The sequence below is a fragment of the Sceloporus occidentalis genome, unplaced genomic scaffold (assembly GCF_023333645.1).
Source record: "Sceloporus occidentalis isolate IW3139 unplaced genomic scaffold, rSceOcc1.0.p SCAF_12, whole genome shotgun sequence".
NCBI classification, from domain to species: domain Eukaryota; kingdom Metazoa; phylum Chordata; class Lepidosauria; order Squamata; family Phrynosomatidae; genus Sceloporus; species Sceloporus occidentalis.
The window spans coordinates 5,810,551-5,838,441 of NW_028316992.1; the positions used below are offsets into that span (position 1 = coordinate 5,810,551).

Below are 27,891 nucleotides of genomic sequence, written 5' to 3' on the forward strand. Positions count from 1 at the left end.
GCAGTCAACAGGTTTATTCAATCAGGTTTGCACTAATTTGGAGTGCCACCTGAATCTGCTTATAGTTCTTTCACTTGTTCCTTTCTTATAGCATGACTCTAAAAACCCAAACCACTGGGTTTTTCCCTGTTGTTAATGGCAGACTGAACTCCAGTGCAAAGCCTGAAATTCATTATAATGGTTGGCTACCAAGCTCACTCAACTACAGTTTGCAGTCCCCTGCCAAAATATTAACATCAACAAATTAACTGAAACTGATTCAGCTTGTTTCAACTCACAAACTACTGAGCTGAAAGAAGCCACTAAAGTTTTTCCACAATGCAATACAATACAAGACCATCTCAAGGTTCAATTTATTCTATTTTATTGTACTATGGGGTGTATTATGACATGACACTTGTGCTCTACTGCTTCTGAACTGCAAATGCAACAAGAGATGCATGTCCTCTTGCAGAGGCAAGAGTGTATCTTAAATCACAATTTCCCTGACATTTGACAAATTCCCCTGACTTTCCCAAAGGTATAAGCAGGACCTATGAGAGCCAGCATAGTGTAGTGGTTTGAGTGTTAGACTACCACTATGGAGACCAGGGTTCAAATCCCCACTCAGCCATGGAAACCCACTGGGTGCCCTTTGACAAATCACAGGCCTGTTACAGACTGCCAAAATAAAACTGCTTGGGGTCTCTTTGGAGGTATGCTATTTAAATGATGCATGCATCCCAAGAATCCAGAAGCTGCACCAAAGCTGCACTCCAGTGCTTAGGAATGGAGTGTGGCTTTGGCGCGACCTCCGGACTCTTAGGACCCATGCATCATTTAAATAGCATACCTCCAAAGAGACCCGAAGCAGCTTTATTTTGGCAGTCTGTAACAGGCCACAGTCTCTCAGCCTTAGTGGAATGCAGTGGTTAGGTCTCCTCTAAAAGCATCTTGCCAAGAAAACCCTAAGAGAGTATCATCACTTAAGCCAAAGTTGACACAAAGATACCTAAAGACAACAATATTTCTATAACATATCTATAGCTGTTACACTAAGGCACTGTCATCATCAGGTGTCAGGAACTGCAGCATTAGCCTGAAATATATTATATACTTTGGCAAATCACATGAATTTTCTTACCTAAAGACCAAATACACTGAAGCACTTTTGGCGGCTATCTACATAAGATCACTTTTCAGTGAACTAGGCTTAGAAGATGAGACCCAGCATGGTGTAACAGTTTCAGAATTGGACTATAATTCTGGATACAAGGATTTGATTCCCATTCAGCCATGAAACTGACTGGGTGAACCTTGGGAAAGCCATATTCTCTCATCCTCAGGGGAAGACATTGGTAAACCTCCTCTGAACAAATCTTATCAAGAAAACCCTATGATAGGGTTTCCATAAGTCGGAAACATCTTGAAGGCACACAAAACACATGCAGGCTTATAAAAACAGGAGGTGTTTTATCCTTTTCATTTAAGTTTTTTTTTCCAATGTGCAATTATGCCATTACTAGAACCCACTAGTAATAGAATGGGGAATGTAGTGGTAGGCAGATGTTATGGGACTATAACTATCATCATTCCTCACCGTTAACTAGATTCATGGGGATTCCAGGCTATCAACATCTGAGGCGGTATATCCATCCCTCCATATATTGGGAATTTGTGTGTGGTATTTCCCCCAATAATTTGCCTCTCTCTTAGATTGTTTGGATAAATCTCCTCTAGACTTGCCTCCCACGCCTAAAATATTTAAGCATGTGTCTGATCAGACAGCAGAATGTCCTTGAGAGAGAAGTGCAAGGTAGATTTTCCATGCTGACTCACTGCTTGAGGCACTGCTACTTCTCCCTCTCAGACACAGCAAGGCAAGCCTCAACACTTGATACTGGGATGGCTGTTTTGTAGACAACCAAGGAGATGGATTATATTGTCCAGACAACATCCACCTCTCATGGTCAAGGCTTTGCCATGACTTTTAAGTCTTTTCAGACATAGAAAAGCTTGCTGAGACAGGCTTTAATTCTTGTAGGTCAGGGATGGAGATAATGATCCTGAAAGTAAAGCTACCCGTTTGTTCTATCTGGCTGAGTGGTGGTCTTAAGCGTACAGATCAAAAATATAAGCCTGTCTCCGCAAGGTTTTCTACTTACAGAAATGAGTAAAGCACATTTTTTTTTTTAAAAAAAGAGTTTTGTGTGAACATTCAGTATTGTTTTGAATAGTTCCTTAAAGTGACAGCATTAATGTTGTGATTCCATCTCAACATTAGGAGGAACTTCCTGACAGTAAGGGCTGTTCCACAGTGGAACACACTTCCTCGGATGGAACTGGAGTCTCCCTCCTTGGAAGTCTTTAAACAGAAGCTGGATGACCATCTGTCAGGGATGCTTTGATTGAGAGTTCCTGCATGGCAGGGGTTGGACTAGATGGCCCTTGCGGTCTCTTCCAACTCTACAATTCTATGTTTCTATGAATGCAGACCACTGAAGAACTCTAACATCTGTGTATTTGGGGCACCAGGCACAGCTATGTTTTGACACTCCACTCTCAAACAAGTGGGGGTGGGGGTGGGGGTGGGGGTGGGTGGGAAATCAGGTTGGTTTAGACTTTGTAGAAACAGCTCAACAAACTCTTCTGTGTACAAGCCACAAGGACAAGAAACATTTTATGGAAACTGTTGTGGCCCATTTCCTGGAGCTATGTATGGGCAACTGAGATCACAATTGAAAATAAATAAATAAAATAGTTACATCTATGGAAATAAAAAACGAAGTTGTGTTTTGCTGAGTAGTTGCAAACAAGGGTATCTTCCATAAAGGCATTTGTGCAGTTCACTAACAAATATCTGAAAGCACTCCACTTCCCAGGATTTGTAGAATCACTTTTGAAACATTTTATTCCTGTATTGAGTTTGGTCTAACACGTACATCTGTGTGTACCAGCTGCTTGTCTGAAGTGAAAAAGTAATACTTGGCTCTCCCGATGTGGCAGGACTGCAACTCCTACCTTTTCTAGCCATTGGCTTTGATGGCTATGGCTGCTGGGGACTGTATTCCAACTACATCTGGAGGGCCACATGACTCCCATCCCTGCTGAGGAGGCTAGAGGGGGTATACCTAACAGCCTTGAGTCACTATATTGGGAGAAAGGTGGGATATATGAAAACAAAAGAGTACCAAAAGATAACACATTGCAACAACCTTTGCAAAGAGGTTTTGCTCACAGAAGTCTCAACTACCCTACATGGCCTCATCTATTGACAGCATTTATATCTGGCCCCAAGAGCTAGGAGAAAAGATATAGCATTTGTAAATCTTTCTGACCTAGTCACCTGGATGCAATTATTACCCTGAACAAATGAGTATGGCTATCTACAAGCCTGTCTTACAAGTAAAGCCTGCCAGCTCCATAACAGTTATCATTCAGAAATCTTCTCTTATGTAATTCACTCCACTTTGTATGCAGACCAAGCCTCAGATTACTTCTGCCCTTAGAAACAAAGCTTTGTAGGTGTTACTGAATCTGGTGGCAAAAAGCAGAGCCCACCATTATACTTTTACCAGCAGCCTTTGGGCCTCCCACATCTAGAAATGAGAAAGAGCTTTCTCCTCCTTCATTCTTGTCAGCTTCAAATGTTTAATTCTTAAAATGTTTAAGTCTGTCACCTCCTCCCCATTTTGCATTTGCCACACAAATTCCATGCCGTTCAGGACTAAACCAACTCTATGGCTCATAAGAAATGGATTAGTAATCTTCATACAATTATCCTCGCTGACCTGAGGATAGAAGCAGATGGTTAACACAAACCCAATTATATTAACAGGATGACAGAACAGGAATTGGAGCACAGTTTGACAGACTTAGGGAAAGTGCTACATGACTATTAAATACTCTTCATTAACATTATTTAAGAAAACTCTTTCACCTTTCTGGAACGTAAGCCAGTATTATTCCTATGTTACAGAGGACAAAGCAAAAGGATAAGAGTATATAGTTTGGGAAGGAGCAATTACCCATAATGCGCATAGGGCATATCCATTTTGTATCAAGTCTCTGGCAAACAGAATTGACAACTGATCAGAGAGCTTTCTTCTCCTCCCAAGAAATACACAGATGTCCTTTCCACCAGCCCTCTCACAGACAGGAGAAACCAACATGCCTACGCATTACACTGAATTGAGGATTATCTTTCAGCTTTGCAAGGTGTGCTGAACTGTGAAGGTTATCTATTGATGCCACTGAACTGACATTGAACAACTGAATAAGCTCTTCATCTCAGCAAAGACACTGGCATGTGGACAAAGATCTTTCCAGTGATGGTTTCAATAAGTTACCCTCAAGGTTTACAATGAAGTCTGTGAGACAAATAATTTTACAAGGAGGAATCAACAAGCAAGATGTATCATCATGGTTATGGCAGAAACAACCCTGACAATCATGGTCAGACTATGGATATTTTAATTATTGAAAGAAGGCTAAATGGGAGAACTTTAGCTCCTTTCCCCTTGAGAGCTTTACCTGGCACCACATGAAAGCTTTTCTTTGCCCAGGAATTTTATGTATATATTAGTTTTTAAATGGAATTCCTGTATTTGAGTTTTATTTCCTCTATTGCATTTTTTTGTGTGTTTGCTTAATTTTTGTTGTTCTTTCTGAATTTTTATGTAAGCTGCCAAAAAAAAAAAAAATGCAAGCTCCTGAACATGTATATACTAAGTGCAGCATGGTGAAATGTGAGCTGCTGGTAAAGAATGGCAGTGGGGAGAAAAAGAAGCAATCGCCTCCCTTCAGAGAGAGACCAGCTTGTCAGAGTAGAAGGCTTGGCTTGCCCTAGTCTTTCCTGATGGGCTCAACTGGTGTATGCTGGGAGTTTGGCAAAATAGACTTCCCACATCATGTAAGGTGGCACAGCCCAGAATAAGCCAGATCCTGCTAATTGTACAATATTTTGTGTGAAGCTGTACCCCATATGGCTGCAACCATTTCCCAATCCAAACATGACACAACATGGTATCTGAAATTAGGATCTCCTACACTTATGTTTGCTTGTTTGTTTTTAAGAACAGCCCTGTAATTCCCTTGCCCCTATTGGAATTATTGGAGTGTGATGTTTAAGAGATCCCAAGATTGTCCTGATCACAAACAGGACAATGAATCCATTTGTAACATCAGAACTTGGACTGATATCAGCATTATTCCCCCAACAAACAAATAATTATCACATTTAATGAATCCACATTGTATGCCACCTGCTCATACCTCAGTTTATCAGATTTTTCTGACATATTTATAGATTCTGGATACAGAACAATAGTTATTTGTGGAGCAAAACAAACCTAAAGACCCACTTCTTATTGCAACAGAAAAGGGATAGTGCTCAGTTATGCTTGCTGCCCATCAACAGTGTAAAGGTTCCTTATACATGTCAGTAAGCTTTCTTAAGGTAAAACAGCTGCAGTTTATGAGGTTCACATCCCAGTTCTGTTGAAACAGTCATGCTTGAACCACCGATTTCAATGGTATTAGGTACATTTAAATGTGCACAGCGTTAGCAACAGGAAATCAGAAGGTTTTTTGCAGCTCTGGTGTGTAGATTCCAGAGAAATGCTATGCCAAACAATTTTATCCAGCAACATGAAAATGGAAGAACCAGAATTCTCCCCCTCTCAAATAACTCTCCATCTCTCAAAGGATTTCAGAACACATTCTGACAGCAATGGTTCAGGGGACCTGAATTATGAGGTATCTTGCCAGGTGTGCTACTTGGGTTAGTCAGGGAGCTTTAACCTCAGGTTAGCGCTGGCAACAGACACAGCTCAAAGGCATTGTGGGTACTGTATGCCCACTATATTTGCCTTCACAAGCATGTCATGCTGCATGTGTTTCATCCTGAGGGGACAGGACCAGCAAGAAAATGTTCAGGGAATACACTGCGCCTAAATGTTTTACAAGTAAGAACACTTACCAGTCTGCAAATAATTAGCCACCCTCTGCAGCAAGGTAACTTTCAAGTGCTAATTGTTCAGTGCAAATAATGCCACAAGTTGTTGGTGATCTTAATAAGGTCACAGAATAATTTAGGGAGCCACCTGGACCATAGAGGTTTATCACATGGGCCCTGAAACAGGACCTATTGTGTTCTAAAATGGGGGAGCACATGGGCGCGCACAGAACGCATCTTACTGTGCAAGGAAAAGTAGTCGCTGCCGCCAGGCATTCTAATCGTGTCCTACATCCGTTCCAGAGGGCGCAATTTCTGAGAATGCTTTGGAACAGTTCTCAGAAATCGCACCCTCTGGAATGGATGTAGGATGCTATTGGAATGCCCAGCAGCAGCGGCAGTGTTCCTTTATGCAGCAAGATGTGTTCCTAGCCCCATCCCATTCCGTGCGCACCCCCGTTTTGGAACGCAACGGGCCCATTTCAGGGCCCGCGCGACATTCTTCCTAGAGATTCTTTCAGGGTTCATACAGCTCCAGCAGTGCCAGGTTCCTAGTACTTCTCATTCACTATCACCGTAAAAACACCCCTTTTTGTCTAAGAATTGTGGCATGCAGGCATAAAGATTTGTTCTTTTTTGGATCTGATCTGATACTAATTTGCTGCTCAATCCCACTGGCCAAGAAGAAGGGATTGAGTCTGAAATCTTGCAACTACAGGATTCTTCCTTCAGATCCCATGGCCTTTTTGCCTCATCTTAGAAAATGTCTAAGTGGACAGATCTATGACTATTCCAGCCATGAAAAAAAAAATGCTTAGAATTCCATGAAATGTCTTGTTCCTGAAACTTTTTAGCTTCTTTTTCACCTTCTGTGATATGCTGATCAGGCCCACAGTAGAATATCAGGTGTAGTTAATCTCAGAATTACCTTACTGTGGCAGGCAGCATTGCAATAGGATTAGGCTTATCAACGGCTAGACAATATCATCAGTTGGCTACCAGGTCTAGGTACAATTTGTGGACCCATTTGGTTAACTGCTTAAAGTGAAGAATGTTACTGGTTAGCAAACAAAATTCATCCCATTATGTTGTATTCATCACAGAGAAGGGATCTTTCAGATCCTTCAACAATATTTGTATATGCTTGGTGATTAAATTAAAAGACTATGGCATGAATGATAGAAGGTGCAAATGTGTATCCTTGCCTGCCTGCCTCTGCAGAAAAGTTATTATATTGTTTCTGTCAGTCAGCAGATCCAACCCCGAGCAATCAGGGGAGAGGGATGGCACCACCACCACTACAGCACTCTAAGGTGTCATATTTTCATTTATGACACAGTACAATTTGGTTCAATAATTGTAGGTAGCCCTTGAAGAATTTTCATTGTGAGCCAATGGTTCTTACTAGGGAAACACTATGACTGCTTATTCAAGAAACAAGAAGTCTGGATTATCACACATGCACCACTAGCCCATCATCACCTCGAAACTCACCAAAGAATTCTGAGACAATCTGATGTGGTTAAGCGTCTCTTGTTTCACTTAGGAGCCAGTTATTTGAAGAACCTGAGAGCTGGCATTGTAAAATGAAAATGAAACCAACAGAACACCATGTGACCATTTTCAGCAGGAGTTATTCCCACCTCCCAGTTTTACATTGTATGTTCACATTCCCCAATAATGTTCTGCTGTCTACAAGACATTTTTACTCAGCCAGGAGAGTAGAGTTTAAAGAGTCCTCTCTCTTTTGAGGTAGGCTACAATTTCAAAATACTACTCTATACAGAATCTACACTTGGCTTTGCTCACCAGTGATACTCTCCACAATATTTTCTTAATGTCAAGCTGCCCCCAATAACAGATTTTGTCTTTGTCTGCTTTGTTTGCACTCCACATTTCTTCACAGGATAACCACAAGGACTTGCTAATATTTTTAATCAATTAAATAAGTAATGCATTTGAGAATAAGTTCATCTTGAGACCCAATCTCCAGAACCCAATTACTGAGTTTATGTGGGAGAGATGAGCTTTTTTGATATATTACCAAATAGCCTTTCCACTGGCAGGCTGCATGAACCAAGAACTGGCTGGGAAACAAAAATGGCAGGCACATGTTTGTACTATACAAACAACTGAGGGCATTGTTCTACCCTTGGGTAATCTAGAGCCACAGATCCAAGATGTACATAGTAAGAAACATAAGAATAGGCTTGTAAATTTACAAATCCTAAATGACAGGTGCAGGGTTGCAGCAATATGCCTATGCAGTAGCAAATACGTTATGTACATGTCTCTTCTCATTTTATCACTTCCTATCAAGTGTGTTGAAAGCCACTAACTCAGGTTAGCTAGATAAGCAAAGAAGGTGTTTAGCTATCAAGTCAAAACAAGCCTTAGAAGAAGAACAAGAATGGCTTGCTAGCTGGGGTTTAGATCATCCACCACCACCTTAGGCTTATGTCATGCCAAACTGGATTGGGCGAGTTCTCACAGTGCCTAATGATCCCAACTATGGATGTTTTACTTCCTGAAGCAAGGCATTGAATTTTGGCTATGGGTGAAAACTGGAATATCATTTGCTAAATTCACCAGTACAAGCGATTTCAAAGAAATATTTTACAGAATCGCAAGAGCTGGAAAGGGATATTAAGAGCCTAGTCTAACCCCCTGCCAGTGCAAGAATCCACCACTAATATACCCTCAAGAAGTGGACATCCAACCTCTTTTTTTAAAAAAGAAGAGTCTACCACCTTCAAGAGAATCCATTCCATTCCACTGTCATTGTAGCAAATATTTAAGAATATATGCATTTCCAAATACTTTCCTATGAGAAGCCTTTTCTTTTCTCCCCCCCCCTTTTTTAATTTCTTCTAATTCTATAAAGCTCTTGAGTAAACTTCCAAGCTGAAAGAAAACCGTGACATCAGGAAGATCAATAATAACTCTGCTTAAAGAGGTTTCCTCCCACATGTAACTTAGTGCCATTAACATTTATCACCACACCCAACAAGTTGAAATTGTTCAGTTTACACCAGAAGGTCTAATAAGACAACTAAAAATAGCATAGTACTGTTGCTATGCTGTCTCAGGATTGGCTTTGGGAACCTTTGCCCCTTCAGTTTGGACTCCAAATCCTAGAAGCCCTAGACAACATGGCCAATAGTTAAAGAGATAATTATCTGGATGCTGGAAATGGGTGAATTTTACTGTGCCCATTAATTTCAACTTAATCTCCCATTTCTTATGTTTCATCCCATACAGAACATCCCCTCCTCACGAGTCTATGTGTCAATATATATCCTGACTTTTTCAAAGTATTTTGTTCGATAGAGTCACTGCCAGAAAAAGAGAGAGAGAATAGTTTGACCACTGGACTGTGACTCTAGGGACCAGAGTTCAAATCTCTTTTCTGCCATGGGAATCCACTGGGTGACATTGGACAAGTCACATACTCTCAGCCTCTGAGAAAGAAACCCCTCCAAACAAATCTTACCAAGAAAATCCATGACAGAGTTGCCCTTACAGCTGCCATAAGTCAGAAACAACTTGAAGGCATGCAACAGCAACAAAACAAATGCTTTTTTGACCGTTGATCTACACTTTGCATCTATAACCAATACTTGCTTATTGTTTCTTCTCCAGGTTACCCATAAATTTACTGGCATTTTAACATTTAACAGAGTACATTTGTGAGTATGGCTGAAGCCAGGGTTGACTTCTTTAATTTAAGGAAACTAAGTACAGATCCCAAGGCTTGGAAAGTGTACAGGATTTGGACTTTTTTAGTGCACCAGTTTAACTAGCAGATCATATGTCTTCCTTACAACATCTTAGGAACATCTTTAATAGTGTGTGTGTGTGTGTGTGTGTGTGTGAAAAAGCAAGTCCAGAAATGTGAACATTTAGCATTCAGCAGTATTATCAGCCATTCTCCTCTCCTCTCCTCTCCTCTCCTCTCCTCTCCTCTCTTCGATGTCTCACACTAGCGTTCCCTCTGATAATACTTTCCTCTTTGTTAATACTTCTCAAAGGAAGCACAGAAGCTCTACAAACCTTCATTTCTGGTTGGCAACAAAGTAAACTTAATTGATGCCAGGTCTTGTAAAACCTAAGACTTACTGATTCCTACTATAAAGTGCCAGTACCTTAATTTTTTTAACACATTAAAGTCTGGCAGTAGATTAGGAACAGAGGTAACTGTATTTTTTGTCCATGAGAGACAAAGTATAGCCACATATTTAATTTCCCAAGGGTTACAGATGGAACCTGACTTTGTCAATCATTCATTAGGTCCTGCCTAACTGATTTGGAAAAAATAGTATATTTGGAGATTATGGAATGTGGCCCAAAATTGAAATCTGAAGCTATACCAATGCAGCCAGCACTGCACTCATTATTATTTTTTTAGAAATCTCTTCCAGTTCTTCTAAATAAATAGCTTCCTGTCCTACCAAAATGGGTTTATGACAAGTGAGCTTTGGGTGTCAGTTTCACATTTTATCTGTAATAAAGCAACACTCAAATCTCTTGACAGATCTCAGTTTTGTCTGGGATCAAGCAGTGTCAGACAAGCAAGCTCAGGACAGCATCGAACTATCCCAACCTGTAGAACTGCTTACCTCCAATACCTGTTAAAATTATGCTTTATGACAAAATGGAAAACCATCTTGAAATAAGAGTCAGGCAGATACTGTCAAGTCAGGAAAGCCTCGCCTTTCTCTAACAAGGCCCCAATTACAAGGATTCACCTTTTTCCTGTACTATCACCAAAGCTAAGATTGCTCACAGCATTCTCTCTTAAATGGTGTCAAGAAAATCACTTCCCAAGCAGTATCAGTGGAGAATTACGTATTATTTATTTATGGTATTTATACCCCTCTCTTCAGCCCTAAAGGCTCCTAGAGAAGCTTACAATTATTATTATTTTTAATTAAACAGTTCCCTGCCCTCAGGCTTACAATCTAAAAAGACATGACACAGAAGAAGGAAATGGTGGTGGGGAAGGGGATCAAGTCCAGTGGTTCCTCTCTCCCTCTGAGACCTGGACCATGGCAGACGACATAGAAGGAGAGCCCTTCTTCAATTTAGCAAGATTTTACTGCAGGGATGTTTAAATGCTAATATAGGTCATGATCTTATACTGGAAGACAGCTAGTCAACAAGAGTCCAGCTATTTCCCTATATAGCTGGATGTATAACAAGGCTCCTACTGACCGTGACATTGCTGGATGTCATTTAGGAAAACAGCTGGGTGCTTGTCTCCCGTCCCTCTAGTGACCTAGAAATGGCTGGGTTCAAGAGGAGGGGCTGCACTGAGAAAAGGTGGCTTTGGGGCAATTTAGGTCATTCCACAATCAGTAGAGAATTCCAGCCTCCACAATGACCAAAAGAAGTGAGTTGCAATGGCACCAAGTTCCACATACACTATCTCAATTCACCAACCAGATGCCAATCACTCTATCTATCTATCTATCCATCCATCCATCCATCCATCCATCCATCCATCCATCCATCCATCCAAAAGATCATTCAGAGTCCACAACCTTATCCTGACATATTTAGAATATTTCTAAAGACAAGACATGAATGTGGCAGTTTGCGGATAAACTATATACAAGGAAGAACCAGATAATGGATTATTTCCCTCTCAGCAAGTGAACCCTGTACGTTTGTGGCCAGACAGTTACAAAAATTCCAGGGATTTTAGGAGCGGGTTCTGCAGTACTGAAGTCATCCAGACACTTGCACCAATAACTTCGAGAGAGCATGTTTTTTCCCATAAGAAGCAGCATTATATCCAAGAAGTATCCACAGTTTGTTTTTTTAAAGTATTCTCTGGGGTTGTACAGACAGGTGGCATGCAGCTGCCCGTTTGCTGACCAGATCGAGGCCACAGGAACCCCATGACGTGGCCCTGATCAGGCCTCCGTAGAGCACAAAAAGAAGCCACAAAAAGAGGCTCCTTATTGTGCCCTCAAAGAGATGCCATAGTCATGGCGGCACAGCTCTGTGATGCCCCTTTAGTGCTGTGCTGTTTGGACGTAGTGCCGGAGGGTGACACAGAATCATAGAATCATAGAGTTGGAAGAGTCCGCAAGGGCCATCCAGTCCAACCCCCTGCCATGCGGAAACTCTCAATCAAAGCATCCCCGACAGATGGTCATCCAGGCTCTGTTTAAAGACCTCCAAGGAAGGAGACTCCATTACACTCTAAGTGTTTGTTCCACTGTGGGACAGCCCTTACTGTCAGAAAGTTCCTCCTAATGTCGAGGTGGAATCTCTTTTCCTTTAGCTTGCATCCATTGTTCCTGGTCCTGTTCTCTGGAACAGCAGAAAACAAGCTTGTTCCCTCCTCAATATGACATCCCTTCAAATATTTAAACAGGGCTATCATATCACCTCTTAACCTTCTTTTCTCCAGGCTAAACATCCCCAGCTCCCTAAGTCATTTCCAGACCATTCACCATTTTAGTCGCCCTCCTTTGGACATGCTCCAGTTTCTCAATGCCCTTTTTGAAGTGTGGTGCCCAGAACTGGACACAATATTACAGGTGGGGTCTGCCCAAAGCAGAATACAGTGGCACTATTACTTCTCTTGATCTAGACACTATACTTTTATTGATGCAACCTAAAATTGCATTGGCCTTGTTAGCTGCCGCATCACACTGTTGACTCATGTTCAACGTGGTCTACTTGGACTCCTAGATCCCTTTCACACGTAGTTTCATTCAGCCAGGTGTCCCCCATCCCATATCTGTACATTTCATTTTTCTGCCCTAAGTGCAGTACCTTACATTTCTCCGTGTTCATTTTGTTAGCTTTCTAGTCTATTCAGGTCGTTTTGAATTTTGATCCTGTCCTCTGGGGTATTAGCTACTCCTCCTAATTTGGTGTCATCTGCAAATTTGATAAGTATGCCCCCAATTCTGTCATCCAAGTCATTGATGAAGATGTTGAGTAGCACTGGGCCCAGGACAGAGCCCTGTGGGACTCCACTGGTCACTTCTCTTCAGGATGAAAAGAAGCCATTGTTAAGCACTCTTTGGGTTCGGCCAGTCAACCAATTACAAATCCATGTTACAGTTGCCTAGTCTAGCCCACACTTTACAAGCTTGTTTGCAAGAATGCTATGGGAAACTTTGTCAAAGGCCTTACTGAAATCAAGATATACTGTATCCACAGCATTCCCTTCATCTACCAAGCTGGAATGCTGTGGATATAGTATATCTTGATTTCAGTACATCATGACACACACCGTCTGGAAGGGTGCATGTCATGATGATGCCCTGGAGTGGGGTTACAGCACGCAGCGTGTGGATGCTGCGCCCTAGCCCCACCCACAGGCCGGTGCTTTGTGCCAGTCTGTATCGGGCCCCTCTATTTTTTTAAGTGCTTACAGCCTAAGTGAAGCTGAAACTATATGGTTTACTGTGGGGTAGATTTATAATAAAGTCTTGCTGCAAGTTTGCAATTAACCACTCTGCAGATTCACCACTCAGTTTCTAGAGATGAACTTGTTCCATGTGCATCTGTATAATCTCTCTTAATTATGTACAGCACAGTTATGAGCTTATAATCTTAAACCTTAAATACTATTGAACCCAATGGCCTTCTGGGCCAGTTAATACATGCATATTAAGAACCTGGTGGTTGCTAGACCAAGCTATTCCTCCCATGTGTCAATGAACTCTGCCAAATCATTGCAAACAGAAGAGACATTTCACATGACTTAACACACAGAAGTCAAGCAGTAAGCCATCATAGAATCCAGACTTCCAAAATGAAAAGTCTTGGAGGTTATTTAGTTCAGTTGTTCTCAATATCTGGTCTTCCAATAACGACTTCCCAGAATCCCTGACTGGGGTGTTGGAGCATCGTTAGGTTGAAAACCAACATTTCTGGAGGACCAAAAGCTGAGAGCCATTAGTCCCACTCAATGTAGAATAAAATTACAGCACTTTTGGGTGGGGCTTGGGGGGGATGGATAATACCTTCAACAGACTATGGGAGTTGGAAGGGCCTCAAAGAAAAATGCATAGCAGCAAATAGTATGCAAAGAGATCTTGTAGCCGTCTCAAAGGTGCCACAAAATCCATTTACATTCGGTGAGCCACCTGGATTCCCAGTGATTGGGCGGCATATAAATAAATCCTATTATTATTATTATTATTATTATTATTATTATGATATTCCAGACTAATACAGGGGCACGTTTACACTGTAGAAAAGGTACAGTTTGACACCACTTTAACTGTCAAGTTTGGGATTCTGGGAGTGGCAGAGGTAGGAGATGGGCATTGTTTATTCACTAGTGACATCTGCTGGTTGCAGGGCTCAGGAAAAAGACGACAGTGGTAACATTCAGTCAGTGTGGTATAATGGTTTGAGCACTGGACTACTGGAGAACAGGGCTTGGCCATGAAAGTCCACCTAGAAAACCTTAGGCAAGTCACACTGTCTCAGCCTCCAAGCAAGCTAAAGGCAAAAACCCCTTTGAACAGATCTTACCAAGAAAACCCTGCGATAGGTTCATCTTAGGGTTGCCATAGTCTGACTTGACTTGAAGACACATGACAATGACAGCAACATTTATTATAAATTCAAAAGTTGGAGTAGTTTAACAATTTACAGACGAATAGCTAATTGTAAGTCTACAACTATAGCCACCAATTCAGCCCTTCAGATCACAGTTTTAAGCTAAAACATAATTCAAAGAAGGTATCTCCGGATTCACTGAGTATATGCAAACATCCCATACCAGAAGCACCCAAAATTACTGAAATAATCAATTTAAGAAGCTCCAGATTACTTACAACCCCTGCGTCCAGTTTACAAGCAATACAACTCTATGCACCCTTCTTTGGAAGTACATCCCAATAAAGCTAACATGAAGACAAATAAAGAGTACAAAGTATCCTCAGCAAGGCAAGGAGGTAGCAGAAAAGCAAGGACTCAGCAACAGGTATTAAGATGATGATGACAGTGACCAGTTTCAATACTGACACTCAGAGTGAGGCTATAATCATGATAGCCAGAGAAAGAAATAAACCAAGAGATGCAAAATACTATATGACTTTTCAATCATACAGCATTTCTTCCATTGTGGGGTGACACTGAAAAAAACTGCAGGCAGTTAACAAGCACTTATGCCTTCTTTTGATGACATACTGTGGGACCAAGTTAATCATTGTTTAATTGTCCGAACACCAAGAGTATGCTCTTCAACAGAAAATTATAATCAAGCCAGGAAGCTTTGTGTGTCAGTTTAACAGCTTGCACCAGAGCTATTTGATCAAATGTCTTGGAAAGAGCAGAAAAAACACACAACAGAGACAAATTTCTTGCTAGAACAAGCAAAAGTGAAGAAAGACCTGTTCTGCCTCCAAGCAGCTCTGCTTTTTCAACCATTTAAAAACCCTGCCCTCTTTTTTTTCTAATTTGTATCTGCAAAGAGCAGCACATACTTCCAAATCAAAGCCCAGCTTTAAGGATCAAATGTTACACCATGGGCAGCTCTTTCCTGTGATAGCAGCCATGACGACAGTGCATTACCTACTTTCCCCATGCATGCCACATTTCTCAAAGTTAGCAGGTTCTGTGCCTCTGCAGAATAAAGCCAGGACTAGTTCAGCTCAGATGGAGCCGACGTGGCACAGCATTGGTCTGAGCACTGGACTCTGCAAACCTGTATTCAAATCCCTGCTGAGCCGTGGAAACCTGTTGACTTTAAGCCAGTCACAGGCTCTCAACCTCAGAAAACCCCACCACAGGGTTACCATAAGTTGGAAATGCCTTAAAAGCACACAGCAACAAAGTTCAGCTCAGGAAGCTAGGGAAAATACAGTCCTGCCTTGGGACAGGAAGAACTAACATTATGTCAAAGGGCTAGCAACTGTGGCAGTTTTCAATCAACACCCCCTTTCCCAGCTCATTACCACCAAACAATATATGGGCAAGTTTTACTACTCCCTCGTCAATAAAGTATCACAGGGCACCGCTGTAGACAGTCTTTGCACCTACTAGAATGACCTGTGTCCAGACGTCACCACAAAGTCCCATGACCTACACATGTGGAAGGAAACATCCAAGGGTAGCCATGTTGGCTATATAGCAAATCCAGGAACATGAAAAATCCACCAGTGATACCTTTACTGGAACAACCAAAATGCACAAAATACATGTTGCAAACTTTCAAAGTGTCTTAATCAGGCAAGGAGTTAAAAACCAAACCGGAGGGGACAAATATTATGTTAGTCATGGGCCTGCATTTTGCTATTTTTCATTCTTAGTTCAGATGGTATGGAGGGGTATTGCTGGCCCGCGAGAGATACCAGTGGAGCTTCAAACGCTTGCAACATATAGTTAACTGTTTAACAGTTAACTATTTAATTGATGTTTTTAGGGGAGGGTGCAAACTATTGGGATATGAGGTTTTGTATGTATCCTTTTAACTGTAAGCCACTTTGATTGTCATCATGGACAGAGGCAGGATATAAATCAAGTTTTATTATTATTTTATTAATGTGTCTGTAATGCCTTTTGGTTGGCCCCATAAAGGTATCACTGGGCCTGAATAGACAGGCCAAAATAAAGCTGCTTCAGGTCACTTTGGAGGTATGCTGTTTAAATGATGCATGTGTCCTAAGAGGCCAGAAGTCACGCCAAAGCCATATTTGAGTCCTAAGGATTGGAGCACAGCTTTGGCGCAGCTTCTGGCCTCTTAAGATGAATGTGTCATTTAAACACCATACCTCCAAAGTGACCCAAAGCAGCTTTATTTTGGCCTGTCTGTTTGGGCCCACTGTTTGGTGGACTTTAGAGGTTACTGGACACGTGTTAAGGTTTTAGCATAGATCCCAAGCTACATCCATAGCATAGTTAACGACTGCATGGAAGTGGTTCTTCACACAACAATTTTGCAAGTGTGAAAGGGCACTACTCAGCTATTATCTTTCTCAGGCTTACCCCTCACTACCACCAAAGAAGGATATGGTAAGAAATGGGGGTTTACACACACACACCCCCAAATGTAGCACTGGTTACTAGGCGTTGCACAGGGAATGAAGGAAGGAGGACAGGACAACTGCTGGAGTTACGGCTGGAGTTTGTAACCTGCTATTCGACATTAAAAGCCAGGGAAGTGGGAGAGAGAAAGGCGTGGAGAGAGGGGGGGAAAAACCCTTTGAGGCTGAGGAGAGAAAAATTCCAGTCAGGTTATGAGACTCCATAGTCTGGTTTGAATTAAGCCTTCGTGGGGGGAGAGGGAGCGAGGAGAGCCTGGCCTGGATTCCCCCAGCCAACACAATGGACTAGTATTACTGAACCCCCTCCAACCCCTTAAGAGCCAGAGTGGGGTCCTGGCTTGACCATTGGACTCAGGTTCGAATCCTCCCCTCAGCCATGGAAAGCCACAAGTGCTTTTTATACTGGAATTGATACTGATGTGTATTGTTTTTATTCCAATTTTTATTTTGGCTGCGGTAACCCGCCTTGATTCCTTGCAAAAAGGAAGGCTATTATTATTATTATTATTATTATTATGAAGCAAGTCACACTCTCTCAGCCTCAGGGGCAGGCAATGGCAACCCCTCCCTGAACAAATCTTGCCAGGATTAAGGGTCGCCATAAAACGACTCGAAGGCCCACAACAACTACTCAAGGCGGGCAAAACTACTCAAGGACCATGTGGGAGCAACCCTAGAAGCAAGAGTGAAGGGGGAAAGAGGGGGGGGAACCCCTCAGAAAGGAAAAGAAGCCAACAGGCTGCCTGCCCCCCAAGCTCTGCCCCCCAAGCACCAGCTGCAACCGCTTTGGAGGCGCAAAGTTGGGGAGAGGGGAAAAAAGGGGGGCTGAGGAAGGGAAGGAGGGCGGATGAGGGTCGAAGGGGTGGCATTTCAACCCCCAAAGCAGCCCCCCCCAAGCCTTTGGGGGGGGAAGGCCAAGAAAGGGCGCCTTCGGGGCTTTCCCACTTCTGCCCTGCTGCGCCACGTGCCACAAGGAAGGAGGAGAAGAAGGAGAAAAAGGAGCAGGAGGAGGAGAAGGACCTTCATTTATGTCTCCCTTTCCACCAAAGGGTGGAAACATCAGATCCACTGCATCCAAAACCAGACCCTCAAATGCTAATATGTTACTCTGCTCAAACTAACCAGGAGCCAGCCTGGCTTAGAAAAGTGCTTGGGAGGGTTGGGACTCCGACTCTGAAAAGCGTGGAGCGGGTTTAGCTCTGGAACCCGACACACACAAAGAGGGGGCGAGTAGTCACACTCTCTCAGCCTCCCCAGGAGGAGGCCAAGGTAATATCAAATCAAGACTCTGAACAAACCTTCCCAGGAAGAAGGGGGGGGGGGGGGGGAATCCCATGATATTAGGGTCGGAAAGGACTCGAAAGCACCCGAGACTAGGGATGATCTTCAAAGCAACTCCTGGGTTGCTCCCCATCTTGGGGCAATCCAGGGGACCCTTTGCAACCAGGAGAGAGAGGAGTGGGGCTACTCACCGCCCAGGCTGCTTGGGAGCCAAAGAGCACCAAACATAGCAGCAGCAGCAGCAGCATCCCCGCCGTTTTCACCATCTTCCCCATTTCTGAGCCACAAAAGCCGCCTTTTCCAAAGCAAGCCCAAATCTCCGGCGTGCGCTGGCCCTTTCCTCCCTTCCCTTCTGCTTCCTTTGCCTTCCTCTGTTCTCCTTTTGCCTGCCTTTTCCTTCGGCGCCACCAGCCGACTGCTGCCTAAAAGCGCCTTGGAAGAAGAAGAAGAAGAACAAGAAGCCGCCCTCCTCCTCCTCCTCCTCCTTTACGCCAAGAAGAGCCCTCTCTCTCCTCTAAGCAAAACCCCTTTTACCTTCGCCCTGGCCCGCCCCTTTCCCTCCCTTTCCCCCTCCTTCCTTCTCTCCTTCGGCCCATAAAGAGCCTTTCCTCCTCCTCCTCCTTCCTAGGCCTTCAGGGGGTTTTCCCTCCCTTCTCTTTGGTGGAGATGATGCCAGAGTCAGCAACACAAACTCTTCTAGAACATGGCCACAAAAGAGCTTGAAACCCCCCCCCACACCAAAACAATTTCCTCATCCCTTTCCTCCTGGGGATGCCTTTCTCAAGAGGGGGCAGAAATAAGCCACTCTGAGGCTGCAGCCACACTGGAGAGATAACCCGCTTTGCCACCGCTTTAACTCTTTTTTGGCTCAAGGCTATGGGCCCCACAACAAACCCCAACTCCCAGAATTCCATAGCCTTGAGCCAAAAAAGAGCTAAAGCGGTGCCAAAGCCAGTTTATCTCTCCTGTGTGGGTGCAGCCTGAGACCACTGCAACTGCAGTTTGTTGAAGCACCACAGCTTTCTGATAGAGAAGGCTAAATGCCTCACAAAATTACACTTCCCAGAATTCCATAGCATTGAGCCATGGCAGTTAAAGCGGTGTCAAACTGGATTATTTCTGCAGTGTGTTTTGAACCTTGGGTCCTTTTTTTTGTTAAGAGAAAAGTTGTCTGCTTGTTTGCTTCCTTGTCTTTTCACCTGCCTCCAGGTTTAGGGCCAAAACAGAGCGCAGAAACAATCCAGTTTGGAACTGCTTTAACTACCTTGGCTCAGTATTAAGGAATTTGGGGAATTGTACTTTGTTGTGGCAGCAGAGAAGGCTAAATGCCTCACAAAACTACACTTCCCCAAATTCCCTAGTACTGAGGGTAGTTAACACGGTTTCAAACCGGATTGTTTCTGCAGTCTGTTTTGACCCTTGCTACCTTGGAGAGGATTCGGCCTTAATAAGCAACACTATCCCAGGGGGACATTTCCCGCCTTTCAAATTAGCTGGACATTTTTCTCAGTGTTGTGACCCTACTATCATGGTTTCTTAAGAAGGGTTTTTGCCCTGGCCTTGCCCTGAGGCTGAGAGATTGTGACTGGTCCAAGGTAACCCAGTGGGTTTCCATGGCTGAGCAGGGAATCGAACCCAGGTCTCCCAGAGTCCTAGTGCAACAGTCAAGCCGTTACACCATGCTGTGCGTGTCACACTGAGGACTGGAGGGGGTCTGCCCTTGCTGTCCTTTGAGACTGAGAGAGTGTGGCTTGCCCAATGGGTTTCCATGGCTGAACCAGGATTTGAACCCTAGTCTCCAGAATCATAATCCAGTGCTCAAACCACTACTCCACACTGGCTGATTAATCATACATTTTACTATTTTAGGACAGTAACACTTAATGGCACAGAAGTTCAACCCTGCCTTGAATCCTGAAATACATTATGTATGTTCCAAGCTTTCCAAGCACAGCTGAATCCTGAAAGAGATCAAAACTAGGTAACACAGTAATTTTGGCTTCATCCACACTGCAGAAATAATCCAGTTTGGCACCACTTTAACTGCCATAAGTCAATGCTATGGAATTCTAGTAATTGTAGTTTTGTGAGACATTTAGCCTTCTCTGTCAGAGGGCTCTGGTGTCCCACCAAACTATAATTCCCAGAAAACCATAGCACTGGGCCTGGCAGTTAAATTGGTGTTAAACTGAATTGTTTCTGCAGTGCAGATGCAGCCCTATCAGGACTGCTATGTTCTCTACTGGCAAGCAAGCTTCCCATGTCTTCAACATCTGCCTGAATATTTATGATTTATTTATTTATTGCTGGAGGGGAGGAATTGAAACCAGGTCAGAAAGAACCAAAAATAGGAGGGAAATAGAGAGCCTTATATAGATCTATCTCAAGTGGATGTTGAGATGGTAACCTCAGAGGCAAATGTGCAAATTCAGTACACCAAAGGTGTGTTTTATGCAGTTATTGATTTATCTTGAGCGCTACCATGGGTTGCAGCTCTGTGGAAAGTGTGATATAAATGAATTAAATAAAAATTAATATAATACAAAGCTATCCTTGATCAATCTGGAAAGAAATGAGAGCGGAGTGATTGAGTAGGTTCGAAAATGCAAAGCCATGCCAATGCTTTTCAAGACAGTGCCTTGAAGGATGGCTGTTCTTTATTTATACTTTTGTTGTGCTTTAAAATTTACAAAATAGGACCTCTCTTGGACCTTAAAAAATGACCCAAGGGGACCGAAAATAGTGCAGAATTGCCATCTATGCCCCCAGAGGCATTCTTGGAATATTTTGGAGAAATTTTTTAAAGAAATAGAAAAAAAATATCTGGAGGTCCAAAGCTTCCCCACTTTGGGGAAGAGTTGAACTGTTATTGTAATCTGATACGTATTTTATTTATATTACAGCCAGTGATTTTGTGATTTGGGGTGATTTTGTCATTTTATTTTCCCTTGAATACACTGAGCACAAAAGAAATGCAGGAATGGAAAGATTTCTCCTCTGCAAAAGCAGAACTGAATTTGGATTTTGCATTTTTACCAGTTTCTCCAAGCAGAAATACCAGGTGCAGACACGGCTTCCAAATCGTGAGGGTTGGGTGCTCAACACATGTTCTGAGACTCTCCTGCCTTTCTTTCTACTTTGACAAGCCTTCTGTTTTTTAGAGAATAAGACAGCAATGATCTTACTCATCCTGAGAGTATCTATATTCCAAGGATGAGAAATGTGTGACCCGCCAGATGCTGCTGGACTGCAACTTCTAGCTCTCTTCATCATGGGCCAGAAGAATGGCTGGGAGCTGCAGTGCAACTCTTGACTGACCAGTGAGACTTTTCCTGAAGTCAGCTACAATGTCTTTTTACTTGCCAAACTGAGTAAATGAAGATGGATAGTGTCATCAGAAACTGTTCATTTCAGAGCCAAAGCAGCAGCTTGCAGCACCAGACTAGGAGCCCATCTGGTCCAACTTCCCACCAACAGCCAGTTCAGCTTCTCCAATCAAAACTGACAAGTATGGCACTAAACCCAACAACATTCTCCACATTTTTCATATATGCCAAATCAGCAAGTATTTTGATCACATTCTGATCATCTTCCCCCAGTGTTGCTTGGTATTTCTATTTCCTTCCTTGTGGAAGGAAAGTCCATGACCACACTGTACACTGTTACCTTCCCACCAAAGTGGTACCTATTTATCTACTTGCATTTGCATGCTTTCAAACTGCTAGGCTGGCAGAAGCTGGGACTAGTGACTGGAGCGCACACCATCATGAAGCACTCAGGCCTCAAACTGCCGGCCTTCGGATCACCAGAATTAGCATCTAAAGTTCTTTTAAAAATAGATATATTTGCTCATAATCAGCAAATGTGAAATGAGTATACAAGAGATTATCCATATTGAGTGAATGAGCGATGCATTTAAATTTTGAATGGTGGTTGCTAACTTGGTGGGTGACCCCAGTCTGTGGAACTCCCTGCCAAGGCAGGCTAGATTGGGGCCCATCCATGTTATCCTTGCTGTTTCAAAGGTCATTTTATTTAGATTTCTGCAGTATCTGGTTTCTGAATGGATTTGTTGTTGTTGTGTCCCCTCGAGTCGTTTCCATCTTCTGATGACCCTCAGCTGAAACCTATCATGGCATTTTCTTGGCAAGATTTGTTCAAAGGAGATTTGCCATTGCTTTCCCCTGAGGCTGAGAGAGTGTGACTTGCCCAAGGTCACCCAGTGAGTTTCATGGCTGAGCTGGTAGATGCTTTTCAAGTATATGAAATTCTGCTTTAATGTTATTATTCATTTAATTGAGTTTTGATATTATAACATTTTGTATTTTTCTCTGTTGTTGTTGTTTGCCTTCAAGTCATTTTTGGCTTATTTGCCTTCATGCCATTTCTGGATTTTCTTGGCAAGATGGGTTCAAAGGAGATTTGCCATTGCCTTCCCCAGAGGCTGAGAGCATTTGACTTGCCAAAATCTCCCAGTGGGTTTCCATGGCTGAGCTGGAAATCGTATCCTGATCTAGAGTCATAGGGCCTTATCACACGAGGGGTTTTGCAACTCAGATCCAGAGTCACTGCGGGTCCAGCCATGCATATTCACGTTATAACATGATGTATTATCAGACATGATTGCTTTCTATGGGGGAATCGTTCCGAGACGGATCCACATTCAATTCAGAGTAACTCCTCATTTTTGTGAATTCTGTAAGAAGCGAATTCACAAAAATTGTTTCCAAGCTCAATTCGATTTCACTTCAAATTGGTTTGGTGTGGATGATTACCCCAATCTCACCCCCAGTGACCCCCTGCCACCTGTCCCATCAGCCTCTGCCTCCTCCTTCCTATTCTGCTACTCACTCTTGTTGCCTAGTGGAGTTTCTTCACCTGTACAGTCAAAAAGTCCTAAGTCCTTTTGAAACCTTTTCCCCTTCCCAACCACCAAAATCTAGAAATCCACAAGTAAGGCTTCTTCTGGTTTTTCATCCCATATGAATTTAATGGTGCAACCAAACTTACAACCAAAGGAAAAAGAAAATTATCATGGCGTGCTTTAGTAAATTTGTACAGTTTTTGTCTTTTAGCCTTTTTGAAAATCGTTTAAATCTTTCCTAGTGATGGATGTGCAAAACATAAAAAGAACTATGCACAAGGGGAGAAAAAAAAAAAAGGAGTCCTGGTGGCGCAGTGGGTAAATGCCTGTACTGCAGCCATTTACTCGAAACCACAAGGTTGCGAGTTCAAGACCAGCAAAAGGGCCCAAGCTCGACTCAGGCTTGCATCCTTCCGAGGAGGTCGCTAAAATGAGTACCCAGTCTGTTGGGGGCAAATTAGCTTACTTGCTAATTAGCTTACTTGCTGTTCACCGCTATGATCTTTGGAATAGCGGTATATAAATAAAACAAATTATTAATTATTATTATTACATGAAGCCTGAAATGTTTCCCCATCATCCTCATCATAGCCAGAAACATTTATTTTGATTTATGCATCTCACTCAATTTCAAGGGCACCAGACATGAAAATAATAATTATACATAAATAAACATGAGTCCCTGTGTTATCTTTTTTTTTCTTTTTTAAAGAACAATCCAGATGTCTGTGTCTGATTTACTAAGAAATTGAGAGCTGCTGCTCACATTTTATATTCAACTAGAAAGGACAGAAAGTCAGTTTTGAAAGATGCAAATGTATGTGTGTCATTTTCCTTTTAATAATAATAATAATAATTTGTTTTATTTATATACCGCTATTCCAAAGATCATTTGTACAACCACATTTGTACACCTTTCAAAATGGATATTTGGTGTACTGTGTCTGTGTGTGTTGATATATGCTGCACAATGGGCCCTTGGTCTGAATTGAAGTTTGATTCTAGGGCACATCCACACACATCCACGATACTAAAAACCATTGATCCTCAAGTCTCATTATCTACAATAGCATTGGGAGGCAGCATGGTGCAGTTGTTTGAGTATTGGAATATGACTCTGAAGACTAAGGTTTGAATCCCAGCTCAGCCATGTAAACCTACTGGGTGACCTTTGGCAAGTCACACCCTCTCAGCCTCAGATGATGGCAATGGCAAACCCCCTCTAAACAAATCTTGCCAAGAAAGTCCCACGATAGAGTTGCCTTAGGGTCGCCATAAGTTAGAAATGATACACAACAATAACAAAAACCCCACAACAACAGTAAAATTGTGTCTCTTGCAAGAAACCAAGGATCAGGCTGAAATTGTTTCAAAATGCCAAAGAAAGAGGTAGTATTGAACTATTGGATTTGAAGCTATTTTATGCCGCTTGTTCTTTAGTTTGGTTGAAACTAAAACACTTTTAAGAAGGAATAAAAGAAGTTATGAAAATTGAATTATATATGAAGATTTAATTAAATGAGATGAAAATGAGGCTAAATTTAAGTCTCAGGAGGAGTTGGTCAGAGAGGGATAGGATTTTCTTTGGTATTGATATATGCAACTACTGGAAAGATTTAAGGTTGATAAGAAATACTAAGGATTTCATCAAGATAAAACTGAGTTTGAATTAAATTTATGGAGGGATAATGAGCATTTGAAAAAATGTATACTATGGGCCAGTACATACTGGCGACAAAATGCCGTCCCTCTTTGCTGCGCTGCATTGCCACAGCAACTACACCGCAGGGCAACGCTGCGCAGCAAAAAAGAAGCCACCTAGAACGGCTTCTTTTTTGCTGCATCACAAGCAGGAAGGGGCGCTGCCATGACGCCACTTCCTGCCAGCAATGTCTGGCTGTTGTACGGCGGCAGGAGCAGCATCATGATGGCTCTCATATGGATGGGAGGCCGCCATGATGCCATCGCCGTCATGTGCTAGGGTTCTGGAGCATGTGGATGCTGCGCACTCCAGAGCCCTAGTATCAGTAGCTACACGTTGCTTTTGGCCCGTCTGTCCCGGCCCAAGCTTACTGAAAATAGAATTACAAGATGAACAGGTAAAATACTGTTTAGTTCAATGGGATCAACATTTGACATACAATATTGAGATGGGATATTGGAAGAAAATGTGGGGAACTGGTTTGAAAGAGTTACCATCTTATAATACGAGAGAAAAGTTTTATAAGATGATGTATCACTGGTACCTGACACCAGGAAGACAACAAAGGTCTTAATAATAAATGTTCGAATTAAGTTTATATGAAGGTAACGTTTACCATATGTGGTGGTCTTGCAATAAAGCAAAGAGTTATTAGACACAAATTTAAAAAATAATGCAAAAATATATGTAAATGTAGAATTGATTTAAGGTCAGAGCTGTTTTTGCTGGGCATATCAAAGGTGAAATTTAAAGTTATACATTTTAAAGTGATGCATTATATGATTATAGGAGCAAGATTACTGTATGCTCAGAGTTGGAAAAGTGCCTATGTTCTTTTAAGACTGGAGTCTAAAAGTTTATGAGATGCTGAGATGGACAAATTATCGACACTGTTCAAAGATTAACCATTAGAGAATTTTTTTAAGACGGGGAATGATTTTTACTTTATTTGGAGAAGAAAGAAGGGAAACCCATCGTTGCAGATTTGGAAGCTTGAAGCAATTTTATTTGTTTATTAAGTCAGAAGTGACATATAAATAAAATGGTATTATTCGGAAAATTTAAATATACTGAGTGTTAACATCCTTAGGTCTGGGAAGTGGGAAGTCAGTTTTAGTTTGTGTTAGTTGTTTATTGTGTTAGTGGTTTTTATGTTTATATAGAGGGAATAAGTTGGGGGATGAGAGGATATTTTAGGTTACTTTGAAGTGCAGGTTTTTTAGATTAAAGTATGGAATTGTTTTTAAATGGATGTATATTATTATGCGTATTACTGAATGTTTTTATTGGTATGATTTGGAAGTTTTTAATGTTTTTTTAAAAAATAATAAAAATACTTTTAAAAAAGCAAAATGGTGTCTCTTATATAAAACAGCAAAATAAAGGTTTGATTTTGCGAATTTTTGTTTGTATGAATATTTTCGAACCATGATTGGTTGAATCTGTGGATGCAGAATCCATGGATAAAGAGGACCAACTGTATCTGTATTTCACTACAAATGAAACATGAAAAGAAGGCAGACCTATATCAGTCTGAGGCCAATATGGAAGAGGAACTGGGAAGCCAGCATGGAAGAGTATTGGACTAAGTCTTGGGAGACCCAGTTTCTAGTTTCTTCACAGCTGTAATGTTCATTGGGTGGTCTTGAGCCAGTTTCTCTCTGTGTCTATCTCCCTCTGCTGGACCTACCTTTCAGTGATGTGGTAAGTGTAGAGTAGAAGAGAGCCATTTATGCTGTCTTGAGCTCACTGAAGGAAAGGCATGTTATAAATGGGAACACTCCTGATCATAATAAATAATAAATAATTAAAGAACCATAAAATGGAAGGACAGGCAAGAGCTTTGAATCTGCCAATGTGTACTTAGCAATTTGGTCATAAACCTCCCCACTATATAATAAGATGTATTTTGTATTTCTATTGAAAGTATACTAAATATTTGTAAGTGTATTTACTTGGACAAATAAAAATTTCATCCAAATGAACTCCCTTCCCTCCTGTTTTTTGGGGTTGTTACATAAATTACTACTGCTATAGATGAGGAATCCTATTACTACCTCATTTCCTTTCCTTTTCAGTAGTGCAGATATAATATGAGTTCTAGTGGATAAGAACAATAGGTCACCTAAGCTGCATCTGCACTGCAGAAATAATGCAGTTTGACAGTGCTTTAACTGCCATGGCTCATTGCTATGGAATCTTGGGATTTGTAATTTGTTGTGGCCCCAGAGCTCTGTGGCAGCGAAGGCTAAATATCTCCCCAAAATCCCAGAATTCCATAGCATTGAGCCATGGCAGTTAAAGCGGTGTCAAGTCACACTGTTTTATCTCTGTAATGCAGATGCAGTCTTAGCCCAAGATCCTCTTCCCAACAAAGGTAAGGCAGACATTTCTAGGAAGCCTCCAAGTAGAGCGGGAAGGCATTAACATTCACCCCATTGTGTGCATCCCAGCAGCCAGACTGGGGGATGCTGACTGACTGACTTGTGCTTGACTACATCCACAAGATGTATTTCAGCTGTCTGTTGCAAAACAGTATTTGCCATAGTTTTCTTTGCCTTATCAAATTAAAACCCACTAGGATGCATCTCTGTTGAAATAACGCACTTAATCACTGTCATCTGGAGAGTCTGTCTAATGTCCAGCTCCTAATGAGTCAGCTGTCTCAACTGTACCTCTGCCTAAAAGGGTCTTGCTCATGGCAGCTAGGGAACCTCTTTCAGTCCAAGGGCTGAATTCAGTTCCAGAGAAGATCTTGGAGGCCCACATCTCAGTGGTGGATAGGAACTAAGGTAAGAGGGTAGGGGCAAACAATGCAGCATATTTGGGTTTAAAGTTCTTACTGCTGATACAAAACCTTACAAGAGGCACATCAGTTAATCTGAATAGGGGATACACCATACAAATTTGAGAAACCACCAAATGATAGTATTGTGGAAGAGGAAGCCAAGAGAGCCAGATTCAGCTCCAGAGCCAAAGTGTCAATCATGGGTGGAGAATCTGGAACCTTCCAGTTATTATTGGAGCACAACCCCACAGTTCCTTACCATTCACGATGTGGGCTCTTGAGAAGAACAGTCTAAAA

General features: G+C 42.1%; 1 protein-coding gene across 1 annotated transcript in view; it reads right to left on the reverse strand.

Annotated features, from left to right (window-relative positions):
- The window catches only part of SDC1 (syndecan 1), a 35,904-nt gene extending 17,160 nt beyond the window's left edge, over window positions 1-18,744 (reverse strand). Inside the window, exon 1 of the mRNA XM_089477965.1 lies at window positions 18,432-18,744. Coding sequence (XP_089334091.1) covers window positions 18,432-18,515 — 84 coding nt within the window. The 5' untranslated portion in view covers window positions 18,516-18,744. The remainder of the gene's footprint in view (window positions 1-18,431) is intronic.
- Window positions 18,745-27,891: the final 9,147 nt, after the last annotated feature.